At 40.0% G+C, this 27,313-nt stretch overlaps 1 protein-coding gene across 8 annotated transcripts in view; it reads right to left on the bottom strand.

The window, feature by feature from the left end:
* The window catches only part of SYNE2 (spectrin repeat containing nuclear envelope protein 2), a 296,778-nt gene that overhangs the window by 215,358 nt on the left and 54,107 nt on the right, over positions 1–27,313 (bottom strand). For all 8 annotated transcript variants that reach the window (XM_023627878.2, XM_023627880.2, XM_023627881.2 and 5 more), the window contains exons 3-8: positions 11,669–11,730; positions 10,639–10,734; positions 10,473–10,550; positions 10,292–10,384; positions 5,185–5,366; positions 2,982–3,178 (exon numbers count right to left, since the gene is read on the bottom strand). In XM_023627878.2, coding sequence (XP_023483646.1) covers positions 2,982–3,178; positions 5,185–5,366; positions 10,292–10,384; positions 10,473–10,550; positions 10,639–10,734; positions 11,669–11,730 — 708 coding nt within the window. The remainder of the gene's footprint in view (positions 1–2,981; positions 3,179–5,184; positions 5,367–10,291; positions 10,385–10,472; positions 10,551–10,638; positions 10,735–11,668; positions 11,731–27,313) is intronic.

The following is a 27,313-nucleotide window of genomic DNA, read 5'->3' as shown; positions in this document are numbered from 1 at the left end:
TTTTTTAAAGATTTAATTTTTTTCCTTTTTCTCCCCAAAGCCTCCCGGTACACAGTTGTATATTCTTCGTTGTGGATCCTTCTAGTTGTGGCATGTGGGACGCTGCCTCAGCGTGGTTTGATGAGCAGTGCCATGTCCGCGCCCAGGATTCGAACACTGGGCCGCCTGCAGTGGAGTGCGTGAACTTAACCACTCGGCCATGGGGCCAGCCCCTAAAAAAATGTTTTTTTAATTTGAGTAATAAATAAAGTAGTATTGGATTACAACACAAAGTATAAAATAAACTGTCCATGAGTCCGTCTTGATATAAATAGATGTCTGGTTAAATGAAGAAACGGGGGAGAATAGACAAATCGCCTGTGCAGAATTCCAAATAATTTCTGCAGATAACTTGTCCTCAAGGAGGGTGAGCACAACTCTCCTATGCGTGGGTTGTAGAAAGTAACTTCTCCTAAGAATGCAGCACGGAAAGAGGGAAACAAAGAATGATTTTACAGAGGAGAAACCTGACAAACACCATCTCAGCCAGGGGACCAAGGTCAACACCAACAGTGATGTCACGTTGTCAGTATGTTCCTGTGATATGATGTAATGACAATGGCACTTTACCTCTGTGGTCTTCCTCCCAAGAACTCACAACCCCAGTCTAATATGAGAAAAACATAACACAAACTCCAGTAAAGGGGACCCTACAAAATACCTGACCAGTAATCCAAACTGCCAAGGTCATCGAAACAGAAAGGTCTTAGAAACTGTTACATCAAGTAGCCCAAGGAGACAAGAAAACTATATGTAATTTAGTGACCTGGATGGAATTATGAAGAGGAAAAGGGCACTGGGGGAAAACTAAGGAAATGAGAATAAAGCATAATAATTTATCAATATTGGTTCACTAGTTGTAAGAAATGTACCATACTAACATAAGATGTCAACATAGGGGAAACTGGATGTGGGAACTTACCGTAGTATCTTCCCAATTTTTCTGTAAATGTAAAACTATTGTAAAAAATAAAGTCTATTTAAAGAAAAAAATAAAATGAGGTATTGATAAATGTTGCAACGTAGACGAGCTTCAAAAACATTATAAGTTAAAGAGACCAGTCACAAAAGACCACATATTGTACGATACCATTTATGTGAAACGTCCAGAGCTGGCAAATCTATAGAGACAGAAAGTAAATTAGTGGTTGCTAGGCCTGTTGTGTGTGTGTGTGTGTGTGTGTATTTGGGGTGCGGAGGAGTTAAGGGGAAAATGGGGAGGGACTATTAATGGGCATAGGGCTTATTTTTGGGGTGAAGAAAATGTCCTAAAATTGATTGTGATGGTGGTTGCAAAATTTTGTGAATATACTAAAAACCATTGAATCATACACTTAAATGGGTAAATTGTATGCTTAGAACTGTATCTCAATAAAGCTGTTTTAAACCAGAAAGTTTCTAAGTGAGAAAGCCACAGTTTACACCAGCTTGAGAGAGCTGTTAAATTTTCAGCAGTTATATCAGCTCGTTGTCAAACATAGCCCACATTCAAAACTCAATTATGTAAATACGTAATTAAATAAATTATATTAAAACAAAGGTAAGAAAATACTCAAAACCCATCACTTCCCAACTATTTTACTACTACCCAGGCTCTTGAGATTATTTGTGTCTGTTGTATCTGTATGCTAGAAAAAATAATATATAATGATGAGCTACTGTATGTCTTTTTCCACCTGTGTTCAGTGACTTCACGCTGGTAGCTTGAAATCAGCCACAGTGGTAGTATTTATACCACAAAAAAAAATCAGCAAAGGAGGGCTTGTTGTTTTGTTGACTGCTATGAAAGGGATGGAGAAAGTGTAAATAATGCAGATTAATCTTAAAAGTATGTCCTGTCTACAGCTGTTAAATTGCAAATAGCACAAAAAATTGAGGAAATATTCTTCCAGTATTTAATTCAGCAAAAAAGTCATTTACGTCATTGAAGAAAAGTTAAGTTCTGATATACCTCATTGCTGTTCCACTTACTCATTAACATAAAAGAAATTATCCACCAACATTCAAGAACTATGCTTGTTCAGCAACTGCAACCATAAATTGGCTACAGGTGGACACAAGAGTTTGGCAAAAATCAACCAAAGCATTTCTGAGCTTTGGGAAATTTATAATAAAGTGTATGATATATTTTATTATTATTTGTAGAGTGTTTGCTGCACAGCCTTTATATTAGCAATATTTATAGTAGACATATGTATATAGACATATACACACACACACACTGTTTTGGAGAGCCAGTTGTTAAACATTTACCTACACACCCCTGGTTACAGAGCTAAGACTAGAACTTGTATCTCTTGACCCCTTAGCTCCTTATAAATGTCACTAATCCTACATGCCTCTTTTATGATCCTAGTGGGGTTTTTCTAATAAGCTTTGGGTACATTATGAAACAATATAATCCAAAGTGCTTTTCCAAAATAATTAAATTACTTTAATCATCACATGAAGTTAAAGTATAATTTGATAATTGTCTCTTTGAATATAACCAATATTTAGGATTCTGCTGTTGTCATTAACAATTCAACACAATAGCAATCAACAGCAAACTGGGCAAGCCATGGAGGGAAACAGAAAAGCAGTCTGTCCTCACAGGGGTTCAGCTTTACTAGGGGAAGGGGGTGGGAAAGGGGTGAACAACTCAAACATCACACTCAAGAGATTTCAGAACAGATAATAGAATCAAGGGAACACAATAGAAGAAAACTAAGACAAAGGCTCATATTATTCCCAATAACAGCATGGTTTGCTTTCAGCTGTGGTGTCATCCTGGCAATTACTGAGGTTAACTAATTGGGAGGAATTCTTAATTTCATGAAATTTAATAGAGTCAAGTTAAATCCTCCAGGACTAAAATATAACAGTTATGCTTGCTTACACATGGATACCGTTTTCAAATCAGCATCACATTGGACACTTTTAAAAAGAAAGAAGATGTTTACCTTCTGGTTCCAGCAGTTTGGGGATCTTCAGTTCTTGTTCTGCGATTCTAAAGGCCTCCTTCAGATTGTCTTTGTTGGATCTATGCTTCACACTCTTCATGTCAATCAGGTTTGGTCGCAAGGCGTGAATGATGGCCAAAAAAGCCATCCCATTTCTCCAGCTTGACTTAAAATCTGTCACACTGACAGACTCATACCTTTCACAAAAGGACGAAAACATAATAAAGACTATTTAAGAGAATATTTCAAAGCGCCTCCGCTACAGTCAACAGTAACTAAAGCAAATTTCAGTGAATCAAATATACAAACCATTCGAGGAAAATATTTTATTTTAATCTGGTGGTCAAATCAAAGTGAAATGACAAGTTTGGTGAGGCTCACAATCCCTTAAACATCGATTCCTCCATGCTCCTTCCAGGTTGGTCCCCACCCTGCTCCCCACGCGCCTCAGAAACGCAACCACTGCTCTAATTCTCACCATAGATTAGTTTTGCCCGTTCTAGAACATCCTATAAACCGGATCATAGAGCATGTGTTCTTTTATGTTTGGCTTCTATGGCTGAGCATTACATTTCTTGTAATCCATCCACGTTGCTCTAAGTATCAGCAGTTTGTTCCTCCATTCATTTTTATTGCTGGTTAGTATTCCACTGTATTGTATTCCAATCTTTTTGATATTTATATGTTCATTGTCATTTTATTTATTTTACTTTTATTAAATACTTTTTTTTCATTTTATTATTTTTTATTGAGGTCAGATTGGTTTATGCTCATTTAGAAGTCACAAATGGGGGACTGATTCATCTTTGGAAATAAGAAAATACAACATAGTCTTACATCTGAGTCCTAGATCATCACAGAATACTGAAATAAAAGTTACCTAATAATACCACCAATTAAGGCCAAAACTAGGATAAACTCCTGATGAATTACTTAAGAGTTACGAACTACATCCTAATAAGTTTAGCATAAACTCTATGGTTGAAAAAAAGGAAGGACATGGAGAAGAGATAAACTATGGTAAAATATATGGACTTTGAGAGGGTTTGAAGCTTAGTTACGCATAAATGAAATAAATCTGAATATGATGCAGTAATGCTCTTCACACATGCTATGCTTTAGATTTTAACAATTTAGGAAACTGAAGTAAAACTTTCTCTGCATGATTCAAGAAAAAGTTCATCTAATAAACTTAAAACTTACAAGATATGTATGTTTGTGTCCGTCACAGAATACAGAGGATGAATGACAACTAAAGAAGCATAAGCCTGAAGGCAGCAATTCACATCTTAGCCTTTCCTTAGCACGGAGTCACTCGGAAGCCCACATGTGACAGGGCTTAACGACGTATTTATGACGTTATTTACCCAGACAATGCTATGATGTGACAAGGAATGCCTTTTGAACTCTACAGCTCTTCCTGTGGGGAGCTCTCCTGCATCCTACTTTCTTCTCCTAAACTCCATCCCAGCGACTGGTTAAACTGAAAAAGTAAACGTCTCCCAAGAGCAGAAGACATTTTTCAATTTAAAAAAGAAACTATGAGCACTGACTTCCCTCCGTCATCCCCACTTTTTAAAAACACATAGTCTCTTGTCTCTTTGTTTCCTGAGCTGTGAGTTGCTGCACAATGGGGACCATGGCCTTTTAACATAGTCATACACAGCTCGAGGAGAAAATGTTATGAGTTGGTTACTGATCACTCATTTGTTCATTCATTCATTCAAAACACTTTATGGAGCACCTACCATGAACTCTTATTACGCTAAGCTCTGGGGATACACAGTCAATTAAGACATGGTCCTGGCCTTTAAAGAGCTCCTACTGTGCTAAAACTTTTTGAATCTAAATCTACGTTCCAGATGCATAAGGGGATTGTGCCTGAAGAAACAGATATTTAAAGGCCACCTTATTTCCACAGTAATAGGCCACCTGAACATAGGGGTGGAGGTGAGCCTGGTTACCTAGATGATACCTCCTTCCAGCCTTCAAAATCAAGAGTGGTTGAGCTCATTGACCTTCATATTTGGAAGACTCACTATGAGAGGAAGAGGGATAGTGAGCATTTTCTTTTCATGAGATGGGAGTGTTCAGGTGGTTGCTATACTCAGTTGGCCTGATTGCCAGACCTGGAAGTGCGTAAGATTGTGTTGGTGGGTACAGCTGCCCCGAGTGTCTCCTCTGGTCATAGCTAACTACTTACGTGGCACATTGCTCCTGAGCCCACAAGAGAAGAGCGTTCTTTGCAGACATCTGCCATCTTTCTTGGGCTTTGGAGCATTTCTTAGCTGGAGGACTTGAGGTAGGAGATGAGTCAACCACACTCATGCTGTCGGGGGAAGGTTGATCATAATTGCAAGGCAGAGTCTGGGCAAGCTCCTCAATCTAAGGAAGACAATACTAAGAGTTAACATATACAGAATCATCAGTTAGCAGCACTGAGGCAAAACCTTCAGTCAAGACCTAAAAAGTATCATATAACAGTGACAGTTTACTTATGGTAAAATGAGCACCAGACAAATCCTTGAACAACAGCATTTGTCCTCTGGGGCCATAGTTAGGCTTTCTTTCAGTGGACCTGGGTCACTCCTTGCCCTCACTCAGGCATGGTGTTCCCCTTGAGGGCTGGCATCTATTCACCCCCTACCGTGCTTACAGAGCACTTTACTGGTGCTCAACAACTGTCAATCTAAATTGAACTGAACTGAATTGAGCTCCTAGTCTAGAGATCTTCAGAGACACTGGGTCAATTAAAAGGCATCCTCGATTACAAACCATTAAGAAACAAATATACAAACAGAAAAAAAAATAGTCAAACACATGGAAGGATAAGTCACAAGAAAGAAAAAAAATTGCTATTAAGTATATGAAAAATAACCTCATTAGTCATTTAAGAAATCTAAATGTATACAGCAAAAGGACAGTTTTTTCATACATAACACATACATAGCACAAAAAATTTTAAAAGATAACATCCAGTGATGGTGAGAGTATGAGAAAGTGGATATTCATGTATTGCTGGTAAATATACAAATTGGTTCAGTTTTTTGGAGGGCAATATGATAATACCTACAGAAAACTTTAAAAGATAAATCCACAAACAGAGCAGAAGTATTACTGAGAGAGCCAGCTCTGATGGCCTAGCGGTTAAAGTTTGGCACGCTCAGCTTCAGCAGCCTGGGTTCAGTTCCCAGGCACAGAAGCAAACCACTCATCTGTCAGTAGCCATGCTGTGGCAGTGGCTCACATAGAAGAACCAGAAGGACTTACAACTAGAATATACAACTGTGTACTGGTGCTTTGGGGAGGTAAAAACAAAAAGAGAGGAAGACTGGCAACAGATGTTAGCTCAAAGCAAATATCCCTAGCAAAAAAACAAAAAAAAAATATATATATATATATTAAAAAAAAGGAGCATTGGTGAGAGAAGTACACTTTAGATAGATTCACCAGATAATCAATAATAGCCCATTTGACCAACATAATTAACAAACTTGATCTGATTGGTTTATACCATTGTACCTAAAATGGTAGAATCAACATTCTTTTCAAGCGCATATAAAATATTTACCAAAATTGACCATGCTGAGCCATAGAGCAAGCCTCAGCAATTTTGAAGGACTTTTCGAAATCATTAAGATTATATTCTCTGACCACACTGAAATTAAGCTAGAAATCAGTAATGAAGATATAACAAACAAAATCCGCAAGTATTTGGAAATTCAGCAATATACTGTTATAGAATCCATGGGTCAAATGAAAAATCATAATGAAAATTACAAAATATTTTGATCTGAGCAATAATGAAAATACTATATTCATGGACTAGAAGATGCAATATTTTAAAAACGTCAACTGTTTCCAAATTGTTCTATACATTCAATGGAATTCTCATTAAAATTCCAGGAGATTATGTATGTAAAGTAATAAGTTATTTATAAAATTTATATGCATAGTAAATCAACATGTTATATACCTTAAACTTACACAATGGTATATGTCAACTATATCTCCATTAAAAAATATTTACATAGACATGCAAACAGCAAAGAATAGCCAAGATCATCTTGAAGAACAAGTTAGACAACCACACCATCGGATGTCAAGACTTACTATATAGCTACGGAAATTAACATAACACTGCACTGGTGCGAGGATAAATAATGGAACAGAGCAGACAATCTGAAAATGGAGCCACACATATATGGTTACTTGATTTATGAAGGTGACACTACAGTACAGTAGGAAAATGATGGTCTTTTCAATAAACAGTGTTGGGTCATCTGGATATTTTCCATATGGATAGCCATATGGAAAAAATAAGTCTTGCCTGCTTCAACACAACGTACTCAAAAAAAATCAACTCATTCTTGAAACACTGCAGATCTAAATGTAAAAGTGAAACAAGCTTTTAGAACTGTGCTGTCCAATACGATAGCCACTAGCCACGTGGGGCTATTTAAATTTAAATTAATTCAACAAAATTTAAAATTTAGTTCCTCAGTCATACTAGCCACATTCCAAGTGTTCAATAGACACAAGGGGCTAGTGGCTACTGTTCTGTACAGTGAAGCTATAGAACATTCCTGTCAATGCAGAAAGCCCCATCGAACAGAACTACTCCAAAAAATAGCAGGAGAATATCTCCATGATGTTGGTAAAGGGGAAGATTTTTTTAAAGGACATAAAAAGTACCAGACACACACAAAAAGAAGTTGATAAAGTTGAACTATATTAAAACTACGAATGTCTGTTTATTAAAAGATTGAAAAGGGAAACCAGAGTCAGAAAAGATATTTGCAATTATATATACACAACTAAGGATTTGTATCTAGAATATATTTTATTTATTTTATTTTTTTCAGAATATATTTTAAAGATTCTATAAACCATTACACACAACAGCACGGCTAAAATAAAAATTTTTTAATGCCAAGTATTAGCAAGGATTGGTGCAAGGAACTCTCATACTCTGGTAACAGTGTAAATCAGAACAAGTTTGAAAAGCTATTTGGCAGGTGTTTACTAGAGCTGAAGATCACATGGCCTATGGCCCCACAGTTCCATTCCTAGATACACCTGCAACAGAAAGGAGGGCTTGTAGCACGAAAGGGCATATACAGGAATGCTCCTAGCAGCTTTATTCAAAACAGCTAAAAACTGGCAACAAAACATCCATCCATCGAGAGTAGAATGGTAAGTAAGTTCTGGAATATTCATGTAATGGTACATTCGTGCACAAGAATGAAAAAGAAAGACCGATCGATACATGCTTCAACGGGATGAATCTCACAGACACGATGTTAAGGGAAATAGGGCAGACACAAAGGAGTATACGGTGTGTGCAAGAGAATTCAGTCATAACTCACTTTATGTGAAGTTAAAGACGCTAAACTAATCAATGATAAAGATCCAAATAGTGGTTATCTTTAAGGAAGGAGTGCAGTGACTGGGAAAAGGACCTGGGGATTCTGGGATGCCACCACCAATGTTCCATATTTTTATCTCTGGTTAAACAGTGTTCATGTGGATGTGTTAATTTATGAAAATTCACCAAGCTCTACACTTAAGATTTGTGCATTTTCTCTATGTGTGTTATACTTTTTTTTTTTTTTTTTTGCTGAGGAAGATTTGCCCTGAGCTAACACCTGTGCCAATCCTCCTCTTATTTTTTTGTTTGTGGGATGCCTCCACAGCGTGGCTGGTAAGTGGAATAGGTCTGCACCCAAGAACCTGGGCCACTGAAGCAGAGCATGCAGAACTTTAACCATTCAGCAACAGGGCCAGGCCCCTGCGCTATACTTCAACATATAAACTTTTGTTGAAGTGTGTGCTATACTTCAACAAAAGTTTATTTACAATATTAAAACAAAACCAAAAACAGTTTTAATTTTGCGAATCTTACAGCCCAAAAATTTCATTTCTAGAAATTTGGTTCCTGGAAATAATTAAGATTGTATGCAGAAATTTTATCTGAAGGGCAGTCTTTCTGGAATTGCTTATAGTCGTAAAAGATCGTGAGCATTCTAACTGTCCATTAACAAAATATAATATTTTACAAAAGACACCATGCTTCCATTAAAATATATATAATTTCAGAAAGATGTTAATTAGAACAGGTTGAAAACAGTATGGAGAGCATGACCCTATTTTAAGATATATGTATATGACTATATATATTAATTCCTGCTGCATATATATGAAAACTATCAAATTATTTAAAGTGATTATCTGTGAATGGTAGAATTATTGATGACTTTATCTTCTTTTTGTTATCTATATTGAAAATTTTAATTATATTTCAAATACCCTGGAAAGTATAGAGAAAAAACATAATAAATGCCTATGAATTATCAAATTTTAACATTTTACCACATTTGGTTCATATTTTTTTAAAGAAATTAAACACAGATACAGTTTAAGCCTCTGCCTTTCCTTCTCCAATTCCATTTCCCTCCTTTCCCAGAGGGGAAAAAACCACAATCTTAAATTTAGTTTTCATCATCCTCATGCATATTATTCTAGTATAACTACAAATGTAGGTATCCAAAAATAATACATAGTCTGGTTTTGCATGTATTAAATTTGATATAAATTAGTTATGTAACATTCTAGTTTTTCTAAAATAGGCATTTTTTTCCCACATAATTTTTAAAGTTATTTTTAAAGTAATTATGGAGATACAGAACATGTAAGTTTTCAGGTAGCTGTAGAAAATCTGCACTAATTCAGAATCCAAGACCTGAGAGAATATGCTTATCAATCATAAATGCCATAAAGTCAGGACTATAACTATCTCATTCATTGTTATTTTCTTGGTGTCCTAAAACAGAAGCTAGCACACAGTAGGTGCTCAGAAATATTTGCGGAATGAAATCAATCTATGAGTCATTCATGGATGCTGTAGGATTATTAGATTGGACAAGTGTCCTCAAAAACACGGAGATTTTACAAAGTTTAATGGGTTAGTTTTCAAGAATTTACTCCAAAAGCTTCCTACTCTCTCTTCTGAGAAAGTAAATAAACAATAATAAGCAAAAATTTACCACAGTAGGTTCTACACAGACTGGTGCTGTTATCATGGATAATTCAGGATATAATGATAATTCAGCATTCAATTTTCAATTGAAAAATAACATAAATGGCAAAAAGGTCTGCTATATATTTTCTACCTGTCAAGATTTCCAGAGTGCCCTATTTCTGGAAGAAGCTGAGGACTGATTCTGGCATCAAGTCACACATTGCATTACACTTATTTCATACTTTGGTAATTGGAATAGAAAAAATTTTCAGATCATCAGACTACTTACATGAAAGTGCAGTATAATTGTCCAAATTAGGCCAAGAATAATGGATGGTTTTCCATCTATAATGTCAGTAATATGAATGTTTATTAGCTTGATCTGAAAAAGAAAAAATGCAGGTTAAAAGGAGAAAACATTTCACAGCATTTCTGTCTCTTATGAGTTTTCAAGTGAAATTCACACTCACGGATCGGCTTTGCAGGAACGTCAGGGCATGCTCTATGTTGATCCTACACTGGAATGGATTGGATCCTTTATCTCGAGGCTAGGAAATTTAAGCAAAACATATTGCTCAGAAATAGGAAAATTTTTTTACATCAAAAAATTTCCTTAATGTCATTTTAAAAGCTTACCAATTGTTGTCCTGAGAGGACTTCCAGCAGGTCCAGGAGGACATGCCCCTTTCTAATGTCTGTGAAGAGGTCTGATATAACCGAGGGGGGGGTGTGCTGCAAAACATCACCAGAAAAATCATCATCCAAATTTTGGCCCCAAAACACAATACCTTTAAGAATCTCATAAATGTGCTTTGTATCTTCACAAAAGCTAAGACTGGGTAGTGATTTTCTTCATAACTAAGGGAATGATAGTTCCATATCAAAACACAATAAGAAAAATGGTGAACTTTATTTATCTCATGGCAAATTTCCAGTAACAAAACACTCTTTCAGCTTTCACTGAGAGCTAAAAGCTGTGCGTTGAAATAGTATTAAAGATATTCAAAATCAGCCAGTGGTGACCCATTTGGGGAGCAGATTACATTTCTAGAGTAACCTGTTTATGAATTTACCCTTTTCAGAATTACGACCACTGTGCTAGGATGAGTAGCCTGCGAGAAGAGGCTCATTCATTTTGTATCTAGGTTATTCCAGGCACTTGGCATCGCTGAGAGGCAGGACGGCACAGTGATTAAGATCAAGGCCTTTGGGTCCAGACTGCTGGGGTCTGTATCCCAGCGCTATCATTTACAAGCTCTGAGACCTACGGGCAAGACATATAACTTCTCTGTACTTTAGTTTCCTTATTCTTTAAACAGAAATACTACTACCTGGGGAGAGGTTTTGAAGTCATTTAAATGTAACGAGTAGTCATTACATTTAAAGAGCTTGGGACAGTGTCTAACACAGAACACTCAATATACATGAATCATTACTATAATTTCATTTGCTGCTTTACATATTTTTATAGCACTCTCTCCCATATCCTTAACAAAACTGCCCTTTGTGTTGGGAAAGAATAACAAATACATCAAAACATGATCAAGGTGACATTCAGCACGTTGTTTTAACCTTTGACATGTCACCAGTGCCAAGTTGGGGACTCAAACTGAGGGAGCAGGAGTAACATATATATTTCCAGCTTAATTTGCTCTTTTTTCCTCACCTTTGCCAACTGTGAGTTTATCCAGCAGGTGAAGGTTTTCTTCTGAGTGTCTTCCTGTTTAGCTATTAAAAAAGGACAACAGCAGTTACTGAATGAGAAGCCTCAGAAACATCTTGAACATATCAAACCTTCAAAGTTTTGTCACTCTGAGTCTGTGCTTGTGTTTCACAATCTTACAAACTTTCTAGGAATTAGTCAATTTCAGATGTTCATCAAGAAGTGTTTTGGAAATAGCATGCTGATATAAGATATTTTTTAAAGCCACAGGTTAGCTGATGAGAGACAATGGTTTTTAAGACTTTTTCCTGACGAAACAATGAAGTCCTTACGTGGCCTTGACAGTGCTGTGCTAGGAACCGTGGTGACAGAGAAGACTTCCTAACAAGAGGACCTGCAGCCTAAGCCAAAGCCAGGCCGTATTTAAAGATAAATTCCAGAACATCGGATGACGTTTTAAACGGCTCATCAAGTCATGGCAGGATAGTCTTGACCTTTATCATGCAGAATCTACTGCCACTGAATTAACTGTAAATGAGCTGCAATTAGAGTCAGAGAGACCTGGGTTCAAATCCTGCCTCTGTTACGGAGGAGTTGGTGACCTTGAGCAGTTTCCTCACGGAGTAAGGTAAGAAGCACTCACCTCTAGAAGCTGTTATGAGAATTTAATGATTCACTAGAAGTGGATAGTCTCTGGCACATAGTAAACACATAAGAAGTACTAGCTTTTACTCTTATTAACCAGGCAGAAGTCAAAGGAAAACCCTAAACACTCAGAGTGTACATTCCCTTCCTCCCCAGGGCAGGAGTGGGCCCCACACCGACTCCATGCTTCCCCCAGCCTCCTACCCCCTCAGCTTCAACTCTGAGGCCGAGCGTTAGCCCTGCACACGAGGACTGACTGGCCTTGTCCCCAGAGCTCCTTATTCCCCTGGACAGGGAGAAGCATAAGCCCAGACACCACTGCTCTCTGCACGCAAAGCTCACAGCCTGTCACCACCGTCTACCTCGAGTTCATGAGGTCTCATCTCACTATGCCTTTAACCTGGCCGCGTCTCCCAACACACCCCCCCACACACACACACCCCTCCCCAGACTCTCACACGCCCTCTGTTCTCTCACTCTAATTTCCATGTGACTCTGCATATCTCCCAATTTTTCTCCTTAACTCCTGAAACCCTTCCACTGATGATGAAATCCATAATACACCCTCAGCAAAATCCCCCACGCACCCACTACCCTCTCTGGGCGGGCTTGGCCTTTCTGCTCTAATTGAAACCTGGCCCTCCTCTGAGCACTCCGCTTTCTCTGCAGCCCTTTCAGGCAGTGGCTTTGCTTTCTCTTGTAAGCAGCCCTTGGACCACACTGGTTCCTTGTTCCTCACTGCTCCTTTCAGATCACTCTCCACTCTTTGTCTCTGAATGCTCCAGCTTTGACTCTCATGTCATCAGACTGTCCCCACTGTTACAGTCATATCCTTATCTCTGTCACTCCTCATCATTTCTCAAAGGTTTTAGCTCCTTCCCCACTGTCACCCTCTCCAATACAACTCCTGTCTGATTCTTGGCAATTTCAATATACATAGAGATGAACCTTCCAACCTCCTGGCCTCTCCGTTTCTTCTGCAATAAAGTTGCCTTCTGACCTGCCTCAACCACTCACTGTCATGGTCATACACCAGACCCTGCGTTACTAATAACTACAACTCCTCATAATGTCGATTTCATGCATTATCATCTCTGAACATCACCTCTTATCTTCACTTCATTCCCTCCAGCGCTCCAACTTTAACAATCCTTGGGATCCATTAACAACTCCATGCCATTGATTCTGCCCATTTTCACTGCCCTTCACCTTCTTGATATCCTTCCTTTCACCCTTACCCATTTTAAACTCCATGATCAGTCACTACACACACTCTCTTGTGCCTCTCATTTTGTTGTGTGTGCTTGGTACGTGACCACTACCCTCGGCTCACTCATGCCATTCATACACGTGCTGCCGAATGTGGCTGGAGGAAAACCCATAACTGTGTTGACTGGTCTCACCGTGACCCCGAGTGGGTCCTAAATGCTGCCCGGCAGTCATACTATGGCCCTCTACCACTGCCCTGGACAGTAATTTCACAGCCTCTCCTTCTTTCACAAACTTTCAACAGGCTCTCCCATCCTTACTCTCAGCTGAGAACTTGCTTCCCAGGACACTTAAGCAAGCAATCACCCACTCTCCCTCATCTAACACCTACCAAAATGTTCTCCCTCCAGGAGGTAGGACAGAGCAGCAATTAAGTGTATAACCTCTCAAGTAGACTGCCTGGGGTTTGAATCCTGAGCATGCCATTTAGTATTGGCTATATTAGGAGGTTATCAAAACTGGGGTCATAATAGTACCTTGAGGATATTAAATAAGTTATGTATTTAAATGATACAATGTCTGGCAGATAATAAGCATTAAGCAAATGTTAGTAAATATTATTTAAAAATATTCTGCCTCTAACCTGTTAGCATGGATGAACGAGTCTTGCTCAGACCTAAAGCTGATCCCTTCACTGGTTCAGGAGATCCCATCCCTTTGCACCTATTCGAGAACATTTTGCTCCTTTCCCTCCTGTACCCTCCTCTTGTTCTGCCCTCTCTCTGGGACCCTTCCCATCAGTATAGACCCATGCTGTTAATTCACCCATCTGTAAACAAAAACAGAAACAAACTCCTCTTGACCACAGTTCCCCACCAGCTACTCCTTCACTTGTCTGCTCCCTGTTGTGGCAAGGCTCCTCAAATACAGTTGTCTCTGTTCACTGTCCCCAGGTCCTATCAACATTCTCTCTTAACTGAACCCATGCCAATCAGGCCCTCGCATTCCACCGAAACTGCTCTCTCATCAAGGTCACCATGAATCAAGGTCGTCAGTGACCCCCTCTCACTAAAACCAATGGTCGATTCTCAGCCTTCATCTTTCTGGACCACCAGCAGCATCCGATACAGATGATCACTCTCTCCTCCTGCCTTCAGGACCCTACACTCTTGGTTTTCCTCCTACATCACATGTTGGCTTCTCTCTCTCTCTCTCACACTTCACATCCAGTGCCTCAGGAAATCCCCTTAGGTTCACTTTCAAAATATATTCAGGATACGACCACTTCTCACCACTCCACTCAACCACCCTGGTCCAAGTCACCTCCACCTCCCCCTCCACCTGGATTACCGCGATAGATTCCTAACGGGTCTCCCTCCTCCAGCCTTGTCCTCTAAATACTATTCTCAACACAGCAGCGAGAGTGATATTGATGAAACGTTAACTCAGATCAGGAAACCCCTTTGCTCAAAACCCTCCGAGGACTCCTCACATCACTGCTTATGATGGCCTCATGGCCGAAACCATCTGCCACCACCACCACCACCACTTCCTCCTGGCTCAATCCACTCCGGCCACTCTGCTGCCCTGCCTGTTTGTCTCAAACTCTGGAGACACATTCCCACCTCAGGGCTTTTGCACTAGCTGTCCTTTCCTCCAGGAATGCTCTTACTACAGATAGCCCCCGAGCCGAACTCCCTCTTCTCTTTCAGATCTTGGTTCAAATGGTACTATATCCATACCATCTGTCCTGACCATCCTATTTAAAACTGTAACACCCCAACTCCTGCTCCCCGTTGTTTGCTCTATTTTTTTCTACAGGACTTACCACCTTTTAGCATTCTGTGTAAGTTATATATATAGTATGTTTATCATTTAATATCTTGCTCTTCTCCCAATAGAACCTAAGCACCACATATGCAAAGATGTTTTATCTGTGATATATTCCAAGTGCCTAGAGGAGACTGGCCCAGATTAGGCTCTAAATAAATATTTGCTGAGAGAATAATAATATTGATTTTACTAAGCATTATTATTGTTACATGTTGTTTACGAAACTGAGCAGGTCAATCTACCTTTATGCACTTACATTCCTTTTTTTAAAGTTGTCTGTTCTACCTTCTGATACATTGTTTGCCTTTGACCCTTCCCACTCTGCCTCATTAATCTCTATCTAACAGCTGTAATGGGCTGAAATTGTTCACAAGACATCTAATTTGAGTTCTTGACAATTTTTGAATCTGATAAGAGTTTAGGCTGAAGCATTGAAGAGAATCTGAATAAATGGAATTTTAGTGTGTTTACAAACGTGATTAGAGAGTAAAGATGCACTTGGCCTCGCTGGGTTTTTTCCCTTATCTTTTTTAATCCATTTCATTTTTTTCTGTATTATCAGCTTAAATTAGTTATAGCCCAGTGACTTACACATTATAGAGTGCTCAATAATTGTTAGCTGAACTGAATTAAGTTCTGACAAGCCAACTGAATAGCTGAGGCTTTCAAGGGTCATTTCTGTTTTATATAAATTTCACTTAGTGGAAGAATTACAAAGAAACACAATTTAGTCCCATAAATCAAATGGTACTAAATCGTCTAGAATCTTTGAGATGCGTTTTCACTGTTTTTCCCCCTAATATCAGTAGATGGTAAGACAATAATTTTTAAGCATATACTGACACCAAAAAGTATACTGAGGGCTAATTTTGTTCCTCAATAGAAAAAACTAGAGAACAAGTTTTTATGATTCCGGGATCAAGTTACATGCGCACAATGTACATCAATCAAGCCCACATGTAAGAGCAGGGAGGGCCCTAGCCATTACTATAACAATAAAGCAGAAATTCAAATCAAAAACAAAACAAATAAAAAAAACTAAAGATGACTCTCTTCAGATCCTTATGGAACTGAGAGAGATTTCTCTTTCTAGGTGATCAAGTGTGAAAAAGAAATTTATTGGCAATACGACCAGGTCCAAAGCCAGAGTCTGCACTAACTTTAGGGGAGTCATGGGGGAGGCTGCAGGGGGGTACCTTTAAATCACCAGGGAGGGGAGAAGCACTGGCAGAGAACTGAGCCTTACGTCCCTAAGGAGTCTAGTGTTCCACGTCCACCTGGAAATCTCAGCCATTTTTTGACTATTTCCAAGTAAGATGAGGGATCATTTCATTTCCATGCGAGGCTAGACAAAAGGGGTCTTGGTACGAGTGAACTGAGGACCATGAACTTTCTCAGGTTGAGAAAAGCCCAGCAAAACCAGGGCTCTGACTGGATTATTCAAATTGGAGCACCTAATCTCATATGAGGTGGCACTGATGAAAACCCCTGACAGGGACACAAACTTGAATTTTAAATAATCAAAAAATTTCCAATGAAAACATTGCTATTCCTGTCCTAATTTGAGTAAAACCTAACAGAAACAAAGGAAAAAACAATAAGAGGAGCAGTCAGAACAAAGCCCCACTAGTACTCTCCAGGGAGCAAAGGAAACAGCACAAATGAAACCCTCAGAAAAGGATTTAGAAAGAAAACCTCCCGGCTTTTAACTAATTCACTGTCCAAACTTAGAGAACACGTCTTCATCCTGGAAATCAAACCTTTCAGCTGCAACAGGACCTTTTGCATAACAGCAAACAAAGATGTCCCCAGTGCAATTAAAACACCTTCGTAGCAGCTCAATTAAATGGTCTGGTAAGTGCCAGTTCATTTATCCCTTGACACATTTCGCTCGCGTTTTCATACTGCCTTATCCCTGAAAAGCAGTATTAGTTCAATAGGAACCAGAGCCAAACAGCTCACCCTATGGCAGGATAAGTAACCTTTTGTTCTTTTCAAAGCCTGACCCATTGGGAAAAAAATAATTGAGAGCCACATGCTTTTAAAGCAACTTAATTTGAGTGGGTGAGATTTTTTTTTAACTGTTGGGTTTTATTTTTCAATTTCCGGGGTAACTTTCTAATAAAATAATAAAACTCTTCTCAAAATGGCACATAGAGAATAGGACCTTTTAATCAGCAGATGTTAGGGATAAAAAAGGCAAAGAAAGAAAGAGAACAATAAAATCAATTATAATGATGAATTTCTGTAAAATGTCAAGTAACAGAGAAGGAGAAATTCTCTATCTTGATTTTTAAGACAAACAAGAAATATACATAACGTAGGAAAATGTGGTCAGTGAATTTTATTCAGGCCAGTATAGGTATCCTTGATTATCATTCTTGGAAAATATTGGACTGAATTTCAGAAAGAAGGCATAGAAGGCAAAGATTTTCGCTAGGAGTCATTACCATAAAAATACATTTAATCCCTGAGGGTATTCTTATTCAATCTGCGCTTTGTGAGCTGGCAACTCATATCCTTAGCCTGAAGGGAATTTAAATGAAAACAAACTGAGTTAAGCTCAATGAAAACGTATGGACTTTAAGTTCATTATAAAGCTCATTATAAAACTCCCATGGCTACTGGTTCTCAGCAAGGTCCAGTTTCCCAAAAGTTCATCCAAAATGCTGAGTCCAGGAGTTCGCCCCAGTAGTAAGAGTTGAAAAGCCATTCCCCAGCCATGAGAATCACTAGTTTACATGATTTACTTAATACAGAGCTATGCAGTATTACAATCTGGCTTTTCCAAGAGTGTTCTCTACTGCACGAGGTCAATGAGGAAGCTTTGCAACCCTCCTCTACCCAGGAATTTCTCTTCTTCCCTATTATTGGGTTATTGATAATCGGTTTACTGCACATGGCCCCAGACTCATTACTTTGAGTTTTAACTCTCCTCATTAAAATCTTTTGATCGTCCCTAATTCCTTAATGACTCAATTATAAATTCTTAGCCTAACATTCTAGGTCATTCATAATGTGATTCCAATCTACTTTTTCCTGACTCCTCTCCCATGACTTCTCCATTCACATCCTATTTCTCTAGCCCACCTAGAATATCTACAATCCCCATGTAAGTTTCACTCTTTTCTGCATTGCCATGCTATGTACCCTCTGGAATGGCCAATCTTCCCGTCTCCCTCTGCATTCACAGAGACCCCAGCACCCAGCACAATGCACATAGTGGGCATTCGATTGACATTTATTAAAACAAGTCATATCCTTTCCTAAACTGAAATAGAAATACTCTCTTCTGCCTCTGTCTCTCCTATAATACTTTTTTCTTTTCATTTTTTTTTTTTTTTGAGGAAGATTAGCCCTGAGCTAACATCTGCTGCCAATCCTCCTCTTTTTGCTGAGGAAGACTGGCCCTGAGCTAACATCCATGCCTATCTTCCTCTACTTTATAAGTGGAACGCCTGCCACAGCATGGCTAGACAGGCAGTGCATAGGTCTGCACCGGGGGTCCGCATGGGGGATCCGAACCAGCAAACCCCGGGCCGCCAATGTGGAATGTGCAAACTTAGCCACTGCGCCACCGGGCCAGCCCCCCTCCCATAATACTTTATTGGATCTTTTCTTATTATTAGAAAGTAATATATAATACTTATAAAAAACATTTTTTCAAACAACAATAGAAGATAAAAGTTAATCTTAACCTTCCTCAAACCTCCCATTTTCCTTTCCCAGATACAACACTAATTAACAGTTTCCTGTGCATCCTTCTAGATGAAGTTGTAAAGAACATAAATTCTAAGGGGAAGGGTATGGTTTTGTTGGTCACTAGGTCCCTAGCTCCTACAATAATGCCTTGCAAGTAGGAGGCACTCAGTCAATATTTGTTGAATGAATGAATGTATGTATATGGAAATTAAATGAATATATATGATATAGCTTCATATGTTTACGTTGATAATTCAAAAAGCAGAAATTTAGGTACACTACTTAAAGTTAAAAAGCATCTGCTATGGGGCTGGACCCATGGCCGAGTGGTTAAGTTCGCGCGCTCCGCTGCAGGTGGCCCAGTGTTTTGTTGGTTCGAATCCTGGGCGCGGACATGGCACTGCTCATCAAACCACGCTGAGGCAGCATCCCACATGCCACAACTAGAAGGACCCACAACGAAGAATATACAACTATGTACTGCGGGGCTTTGGGGAGAAAAAGGAAAAAAATAAAACCTTTAAAAAAAAAAAAGCATCTGCTAAACTATAAGAAATTTTTTAAAAGGAGATCATAACTCTTCCAAATTACCAGAAAATAAGAAAAATATATCCGGCGAATAAAAAGAACACAGTAGATATACATGAGCTGATGTGGATATATTCTTAAGTGAAAAAGAGCATGTTATAAAATAGCATGTTTATTATTACTCCATCTGTATTTGTTTTTTTAAAGATTGGCACCTGAGCTAACATTTGTTGCCATCTTCTTTTTTATTTTTCCTTCTTCTCCCCAAGTCCCCCCAGTACATAGTTGTATATTTTACTTGTGGGTCCTTCTAGTTGTGCTATGTGGGACACCGCCTCAGTGTGGCCTGACGAGCGGTGCCATGTCCGCGCCCAGGATCCGAATCAGCAAAACCCTGGGGCCACAGAAGCTGAGCGCGCGAACTTAATCACTCGGCCACGGGGTCAGCCCCCTATCTGTATTTTTATTAGTATCGTTATACGTATAACCCAACAGTTTGTTTCTATCCTGTGGTCATTACCGCCTGCTGCTCATGTACTGTGGTCATGTCCCTGCCTGTGGTTTCTCTCCTACTCAATGTATGAACCTTCAAGTTCAAACTTCATGCTTTTGTGTTTTTGCTACCCCTAGCACAATGCCGTGTAGACAAGACATAATAAATATTTGCTGACTGAAAGACTTAGTAAATATTACAAGAATTGAGGATCAAACAGACTTATTGTATGGAGAAGAATTTAATTTACTGGCAACAGTTAGTAGGCCTATGTCTTATCCCAATCCTTGTTTTAATAACCCCCAGGCAATTTCTTTCTTCTACTAATAAAATGTCTGGAACAAAAGGGCATGTACTAAGGAGACCCTGTTGCCATTCCCTAAAACAACCCTGCCAACTCACTGTGAGCAGGACAGACGCAGAAGGAGAACTAAATTCGGATGATAAGGCAACACATTTTTGCCATGTGTTCCAACAGCCGTCCCAAAGAATCTTAATCAAGCTATTATCCAATAGAAAGGGAGCTAAAAATAATAAGGCCACCTCTTCTATTGTTTATCATGGAGATTATAAACAGAAATACATGAAGAAACAAATCAAGGGAATAAAAACACACAGGCACACACAATCAAAACAAGAACAGCCTAAAATATTTGAAGAATAAACAGGAAAAGGCCTGTTATTTAACTACCAAAAGGGAGACTACTGACAGACAGAGAAAGCAGGGGGACAATTTACAACACATTTTCTTGCAACCAATCACAAGCAAGCAAGCAAGAAAAATAAATAGTACCAAGACTGGGATCTCGCTAATTGAACCAGAAAAGTGAGTTGAGAAGTTAACTCCCAGCTAACATATGTCCCAAGTACAGTGTGCAACCATCTCTCAATCTCCAAATTCTTTTATTTCACATAGTTCCCCCCTGGAGAATCCATGTTGTCACTATAGCAAAAACAGCACTTGCCTGTCAAACTCAGTATTCCAGGACTAAAACCACACTCCACCTCCCCACTTCCCAAACCTGTCCTTATGCCTGTTTCTATCTCATGGATTTGACACCATCATCCTTTATCATCCCCAGGTACAGTCTACCACCAAAGCCTGACAATTTGCCTCCACATAGCTCTGGCGTCCATTCCCTTCTCTACATCTCTCGGTTCCCCTAACCCTCCTGCCCCAATCTACCATCAGCTCTGGCCTGGACTACTTCCATGGCCAACCAGGCCTGCTCCACTCCCTTCAATCTGTTCTCCACTTCAACCAGTAAATCTGAGGGTATTACCCTCTCCACCTTTGCTGGTTTCTCTCTACTCTCAGCATCAAGAGCAAAACCCATAACAGCCTAGGAGGTCCTGTGTGGTCCACCCCAGAGCAACTCTCCAGCCTGGCACACAGCACTCTCCCCCACCCAGGGCTCCAGCCCCTCCCTGCTTCTTTCAGGGCCTTTACAAGCTCTGTTGCCTCCTGCCACTCTGCCCCATCATCCTCTTCACCTAGCTAACTTCTACTTATGCTTAGGTCTCAGCTCAACTGTTGCATCCTGAAGGAAACCTAAATCAATGTGTCGTTTGCTATTTGCTTTCATAGATCCAATCAGGTTTCCCTCTCTATTTGGCACTTGCCTCAACTTGTAATTATCGACAAGATTAAGGGCACTGGCTCTACAGCCAGACTACCTGGGGTTGATCCATATCTGCCATTTATTAGCTGTGTCCCTTCTCATCTTCTTATCTATAAAATGGGGATAATAATACCTACTTCATAAATTGTTAGGGGGATTAAGTACTTACATTGACATAGATTAGAGGTCAACAAACTATAACCCGAAAGGCCAAATCTGGTCTGCGCCTATTTTTGTAAATAAAGTTTTATTGAAACACAGACATGCTCATTTGTATGCACACTTTGTGTAGTTACTTTCACGCTAAAATGGCAAAGTTGAGTAGTTGTGACAGACCATACGACCTCAAAGACTAAAATATTTACTACCTGCCCCTTTACAGAAAAAGTTTGCCCCTCCCTGGCATAGACCATAATTAGTCTACACAAATAAATATTAGCTCTAACATGGATGAACCTTGGAAACGTTATGCTAAATGCAAGAAGCCAGTTACAAAGTAACATATATGATTCCATTTGTATGAAATGTCCAGAATAGGAAAATCTCCAGACACAGAAAGTAGATCAGTGGTTGCCTAGGGCCAGAGGGGTGGATGATTTGTGAATGATAGCTAAAAAGTATGGGGTTTCTTTTTGGGGTAATGAAAATGTTCTAAAATTAAATGTGATGGTTGCACAAGTCTGTGAATATTAAAAAAAACTATGGAATTGTACACTTTAAGAGTTGTATGGTATGTGAATTACATCTCCAATCATATCTCAATAAAGCTGTTCCAAAAAAAATGAGTTAATATCTGTGAGATAGATTGATTATTATCCGTCTCCTCTTTAGCCTATGGGCTGCATGAGAACATGGGCCAAGACTGATTTTGCTCCTAACTTTGCCTGCAGCACCTACCACCATGCGTTTCATGTCGCACGAATGTAGAAAATAATTTGCTGAATGAGTGGTTAAACAGCTGGGGGAGGAGGGGGCAGGGCTTTGTTGTTGATTTTCCCCCGTCAATGTAGAGATGTAAGTATTTAGTTTGTTGGGAAAATACATGACATACAACAAATGATTTCTGTTCTATTCTGGACCTCAGCATGTGGAATCCAGCAACTTCGTGTTGCCACAGGAGTGAACCACACCCTTGCGCAAACACCTGAGATTTTCACAGTGAGGCTTTTGTTTGCAGCCTCACTGGAACAGAGCTCCTGGCTCTCTGAGTAAGCAAATCTTGTATTTCTAGCACATGAGAATGAGCCCACAATACAGATAAAATGCCTCGAATCTGTGGTGCAGTTCGGCTCTCCTCTTTCTCACCTTCTTCCGACTCATCTGAGTTCCTCAATAAATATCTGTGATGTGAAGAAATCAAAGAAACTACTACATCTCTTTTAACACATATCTCTCACTCCTCACTCCCTTTTATCTAGCACATGAAACTGTGAGTGCTTTTCTTTGGAAAATTCAGATGTGTGAGGCTGTACTTTCCCCAGGGAAGTAGTCCCAGCCCATCTGACTTCTGAGCGCAAAAGAACCAGCCTGCACTGAAGAGATCTGTGCTGCGACTACAAATCTCGGATCCCTACGCTTCTGAATGGCGGCGAAGTACGCAGGCTTATTGTTTAAGCGCAGGTTTCTGGGTCCCAACTCCCAGAGATTCTGATTCAGGGAGTCCACAGAGCTCACTCTGAGAAACACCTCTCTACAGTAAGTGGACTGATGTACATGTGGGACGTACTCTTGAGACAACACAAGGGAACAGGCGGGGCCCGGCAAAAATGGTGATGAAATAATAAACTCTGAGAGGGTAATACATTGTAGCTCAGTGTAAATCTATTATAACATAACACCCTAAGATGCACTTGGCTCAGGCCTGCTGAAGCAAGCCGGGTCCGGGAATAAGTGGGAACTCAAGGGTAAGGAACAAGGACACTATTTCACTAAAGCCTTTTAATGAAGCAGTCAGGTAGGCATTTTTATAAATGAGAAAGCTGTAGCTCCTAGAAGATGAATGAGTTTTATTCGCTCGTTCAATAAACATTTATTGAAAGTCTACTGTGTCCTGAATACTGTGCTCTGGATGGAGGAGAAATCAAAATCCAGATGTGTCTGATACCGAAATCCATGTTCTTTTCATTATAATTCAAAATTGGATGAAATGTCAAATCCATGTCCCCTCCAGCTACCACCCTATCTCTCTCTTCCCCTTTAAACCCAAACTTCTTGAAAGAACTGTTTACACTGGCTGTCTTCACTTTCTTACCTACCACTCAATTCTCAAGCCACTAAAAGCTGACTTCTGCCCCAACCACTTCACTTAATTCTCAGCTAGGCCACCCATAATATTCCCATTGCTAAACCCCACGGATACTTCTCAGTATTTACTGGTTATCTTGAAACTTCTGACACTGTTTACTAACTTCTCCTTCTTGAAATACTCTCCTATGGATTCCATGATACCACACTCTCCTGGTTTCTTCCTACTTCTCTGGACACCTCTTCTCAGACTGTTATGGGCTTGTTTTGCTTTTATTTTTATAATGTTTCCACCTAGGCCCTTCTCTTCTTCTAGATATTTTCATCTACTCCAAGGCAACATATCTTTACCTTCAGCCCAGGTGTCTGTTTCTCCTGAGCTTCATGTCTCTATATCCTATTATCTTCTGGGTATCTCCACTTATGGTTCCATAGACACTTCAAACCCAACATTTCCTAAATGAGTCATCATCTCTAACCAACTCCCTCCCCCACCAAAGTTGTTCTCCTGCATTTTTTTTCAGTGAATGCTTCCATCATCCACTCATCTGCCCAAGAATATACCTGAGTCATCTTTGATACTGCTCTCTCCTTCACTTTCCCATACCCAGTCAATCAAAAAGCCCTGATAATTACCTCAATAAAGCTCAAAATAAAATAAGGTAAAAACTGTGTAAAGTCTTGAAAATTATACCTATTAGATAACTCTCCACACCCATTTCTCTCCATCCCCACTGGTACCTCCTAGAACAGGAGACCATGATCTCCCAGCTGGACCCTAATATCAGACTTAAACTGGTCTGTCTCCACACTCACTCCCATAAGACCATGCCCCACACTGCGGCCCGGGTGATTTCTAAAACCAGTTCTGCATATGTCTCTATCCAGAATCCTTCAACTGCTTCTTCCTGATCTTAGGAAAAATTCCAAACCCCTGTATGTTACATGACCCTTTAAAGCCTCATCTCTTTACATTCTCCTTCAAACTCTAAACCTCAGTCTCACTGAGCATCCCTTGCCTTGAATGCGTGTGATCAGCCTCATCCTCTGGTCTTTCACATGCTGTGACCACTGCCTGGAGCACTCTTCCCACCTTCACCCTGCTCATCTGCTAACATATTTTAGGACTAAGCTTAGAAATCACTTCCTCTGGGAAGCCCTCCCTGACCTCCAAGATGGGGTTAAGTACCCCTACTCTGTACTTCTACAGTACCACATCTTCCTTCTCTTGCAGCACAGATCCCATTACGCTGCACTAATCTATGTGCTTATCTTTACCCCTGTGATCAGAGCATGCATTTCAGGACAGCACATGCCATGTGCCATCCCATGTGTGCAGCATAGTGCCTTGTACACAGCAGGTGTTCAACAACACTTGTTGAATAATGAACAAATAAATGAATGGAGCTTTAAGAATAAATTAACCTATAATTTTAAAAAGCATACCAAGTAGTGGAGTAGTATGTCTTATCTTAAAAATCCTGCATTTTTCTCCAGCAAGTGACTGATACCTCTGTTCCCCTTCAGAGCAAAATTTCATGAAAGCAGTTGATTGAGTCACTGTCTCCACTTGCTCACCTCTCAATCTCTCCCCAACCCATTCCAGTCAGGCTTCCATCTCCACCACGTGAGTGTGGCTAACTTGTCATGGCCACCAACTAAGTCTATGAGCCCAACCCGGTGGCCACTTCTCTATTCCACATGGTTGCCCACATCCCCTTCTTGAAACACTTTCATCTAGGGGTTCCCATGCCATCACACTCGCCTGGTTTTCCTCCTTTGTCCCTGGCTCCTCCTTAATGTCCTTTGCTTGCTCCGCCTCTTCTGCTTGACCTCTAAACATTGAAAGATCCAAAAGGTCTGTGCTAGCTGCACAGTCCACAGGTGACCCCACCCAGTCCACGGCTTTAAATGTAAATATACAGCCATATGCTGAGGGCTCCCAAATCTCTCTAGAACTCTGGATCCTTACATCTAACTGTCTACTTGACATCCCCATTTGGATTATCAAATAAGCATCTCACATCAATCATGGCAAAAATAAACTCATGATTTCCCCCAAACTTATTCATCTACCAGTCTTCTTCACTGGATCAACTACTGAGTTGCTCAAGGCAAAAATTTAGAAATTATTCTTAATTTGTGAACATCCCCAGCATTCACAGATATCCTAAAAAATCCAGGGTTCTTCATCTCATTGCTACCACACTGGTCCAAACTACCACGATATCTCACTTGGACTGAGATAAAATCATCCTAACTAGCTTTCCTGCTTCCCCTCCTGCTCCCAGATAATTCGTTCATCACCCAGCAGCCAGCGTGATCTTTTGGAAAATATAAATCAGATCACATTATTCTCCTGATTAAAACCTGCCAATGGTTCCCATCCACACACCTTACCTTACAGCTGACAAATGCCCCCGGTCCAGCCTGCCTCGACTGGCTCTGCAATACTAGCTCAAACCACCCCTTGCCCACACCATCCAGTCACACCGGGCTTCCTTCACTCCGTGAGTCCCCCAAGTTTGTTTCTGTCTTTGAGCTTTCCCTTCACACTGGAATGCTCTTCCCTTGTTCTTTGCACAGCAGCTCTTTTGAATTACTCAATCGCTCCTTAAATGTCTCTTCCTCAGAAAGACCTGCTCTGACCATCTGATCTAAAGAAGACACCCAGGAACTATCACATAAACCCATTTTTTTGTTGTTGTTTAAAGATTGGCACCTGAGCTAACAACTGTTGCCAATCTTCCCTTTTTTTTTTCTGCTTTATCTCCCCAAGTCGCCCCAGTATATAGTTGTATATTTTAGTTGTGGGTCCTTTTAGTTATGGAACGTGGGACGCGCCTCAATGTAGCCTGACGAGAGGCGCCACGTCCGCGCCCAGGATCTGAACCGCTGAAACCCTGGGCCACCGCAGCGGAATGCGGGAACTTAACCACTCCGCCACAGAGTGGCCCCACATAAATCCATTTTTAATCCTCTGCAGAGCACTTACCATGTGCTGATATTTTTTCCTTGATTATTTATTCTCTGTCTTAACTTAAATACAAGCACCACGGGCATATGAAGCTTGCTGGAGTTGGTTGCCTCAGTATTCTCTTAACCTAAAACAGCACTTGATACCAGGTAGGGTCTCAGGAAGCACACATGGCATCAATGAATCAATGAACAGATTTACCTGTATTCACAAAAATCGTAATTATGTGATGATGCAGTAAGTGTGAATTCACCTGAACTTTGGAAACATTTTGTTTTGAAGACATAAAAACCTTCCGGAGAGGCTGGCCCGGTGGTGTAGTAGTTAAGTTCACACACTCTGCTTCAGGGCCCAGGGTTTGTGGGTTCAGATCCCAGGCACAGACCTACACATCG

The sequence above is a fragment of the Equus caballus genome, chromosome 24, assembly GCF_041296265.1.
Source record: "Equus caballus isolate H_3958 breed thoroughbred chromosome 24, TB-T2T, whole genome shotgun sequence".
Classification (NCBI taxonomy): domain Eukaryota; kingdom Metazoa; phylum Chordata; class Mammalia; order Perissodactyla; family Equidae; genus Equus; species Equus caballus.
The sequence above is the reverse complement of the archived record's forward strand: the minus strand, read 5'-3'. Positions and strand labels throughout refer to the sequence as shown.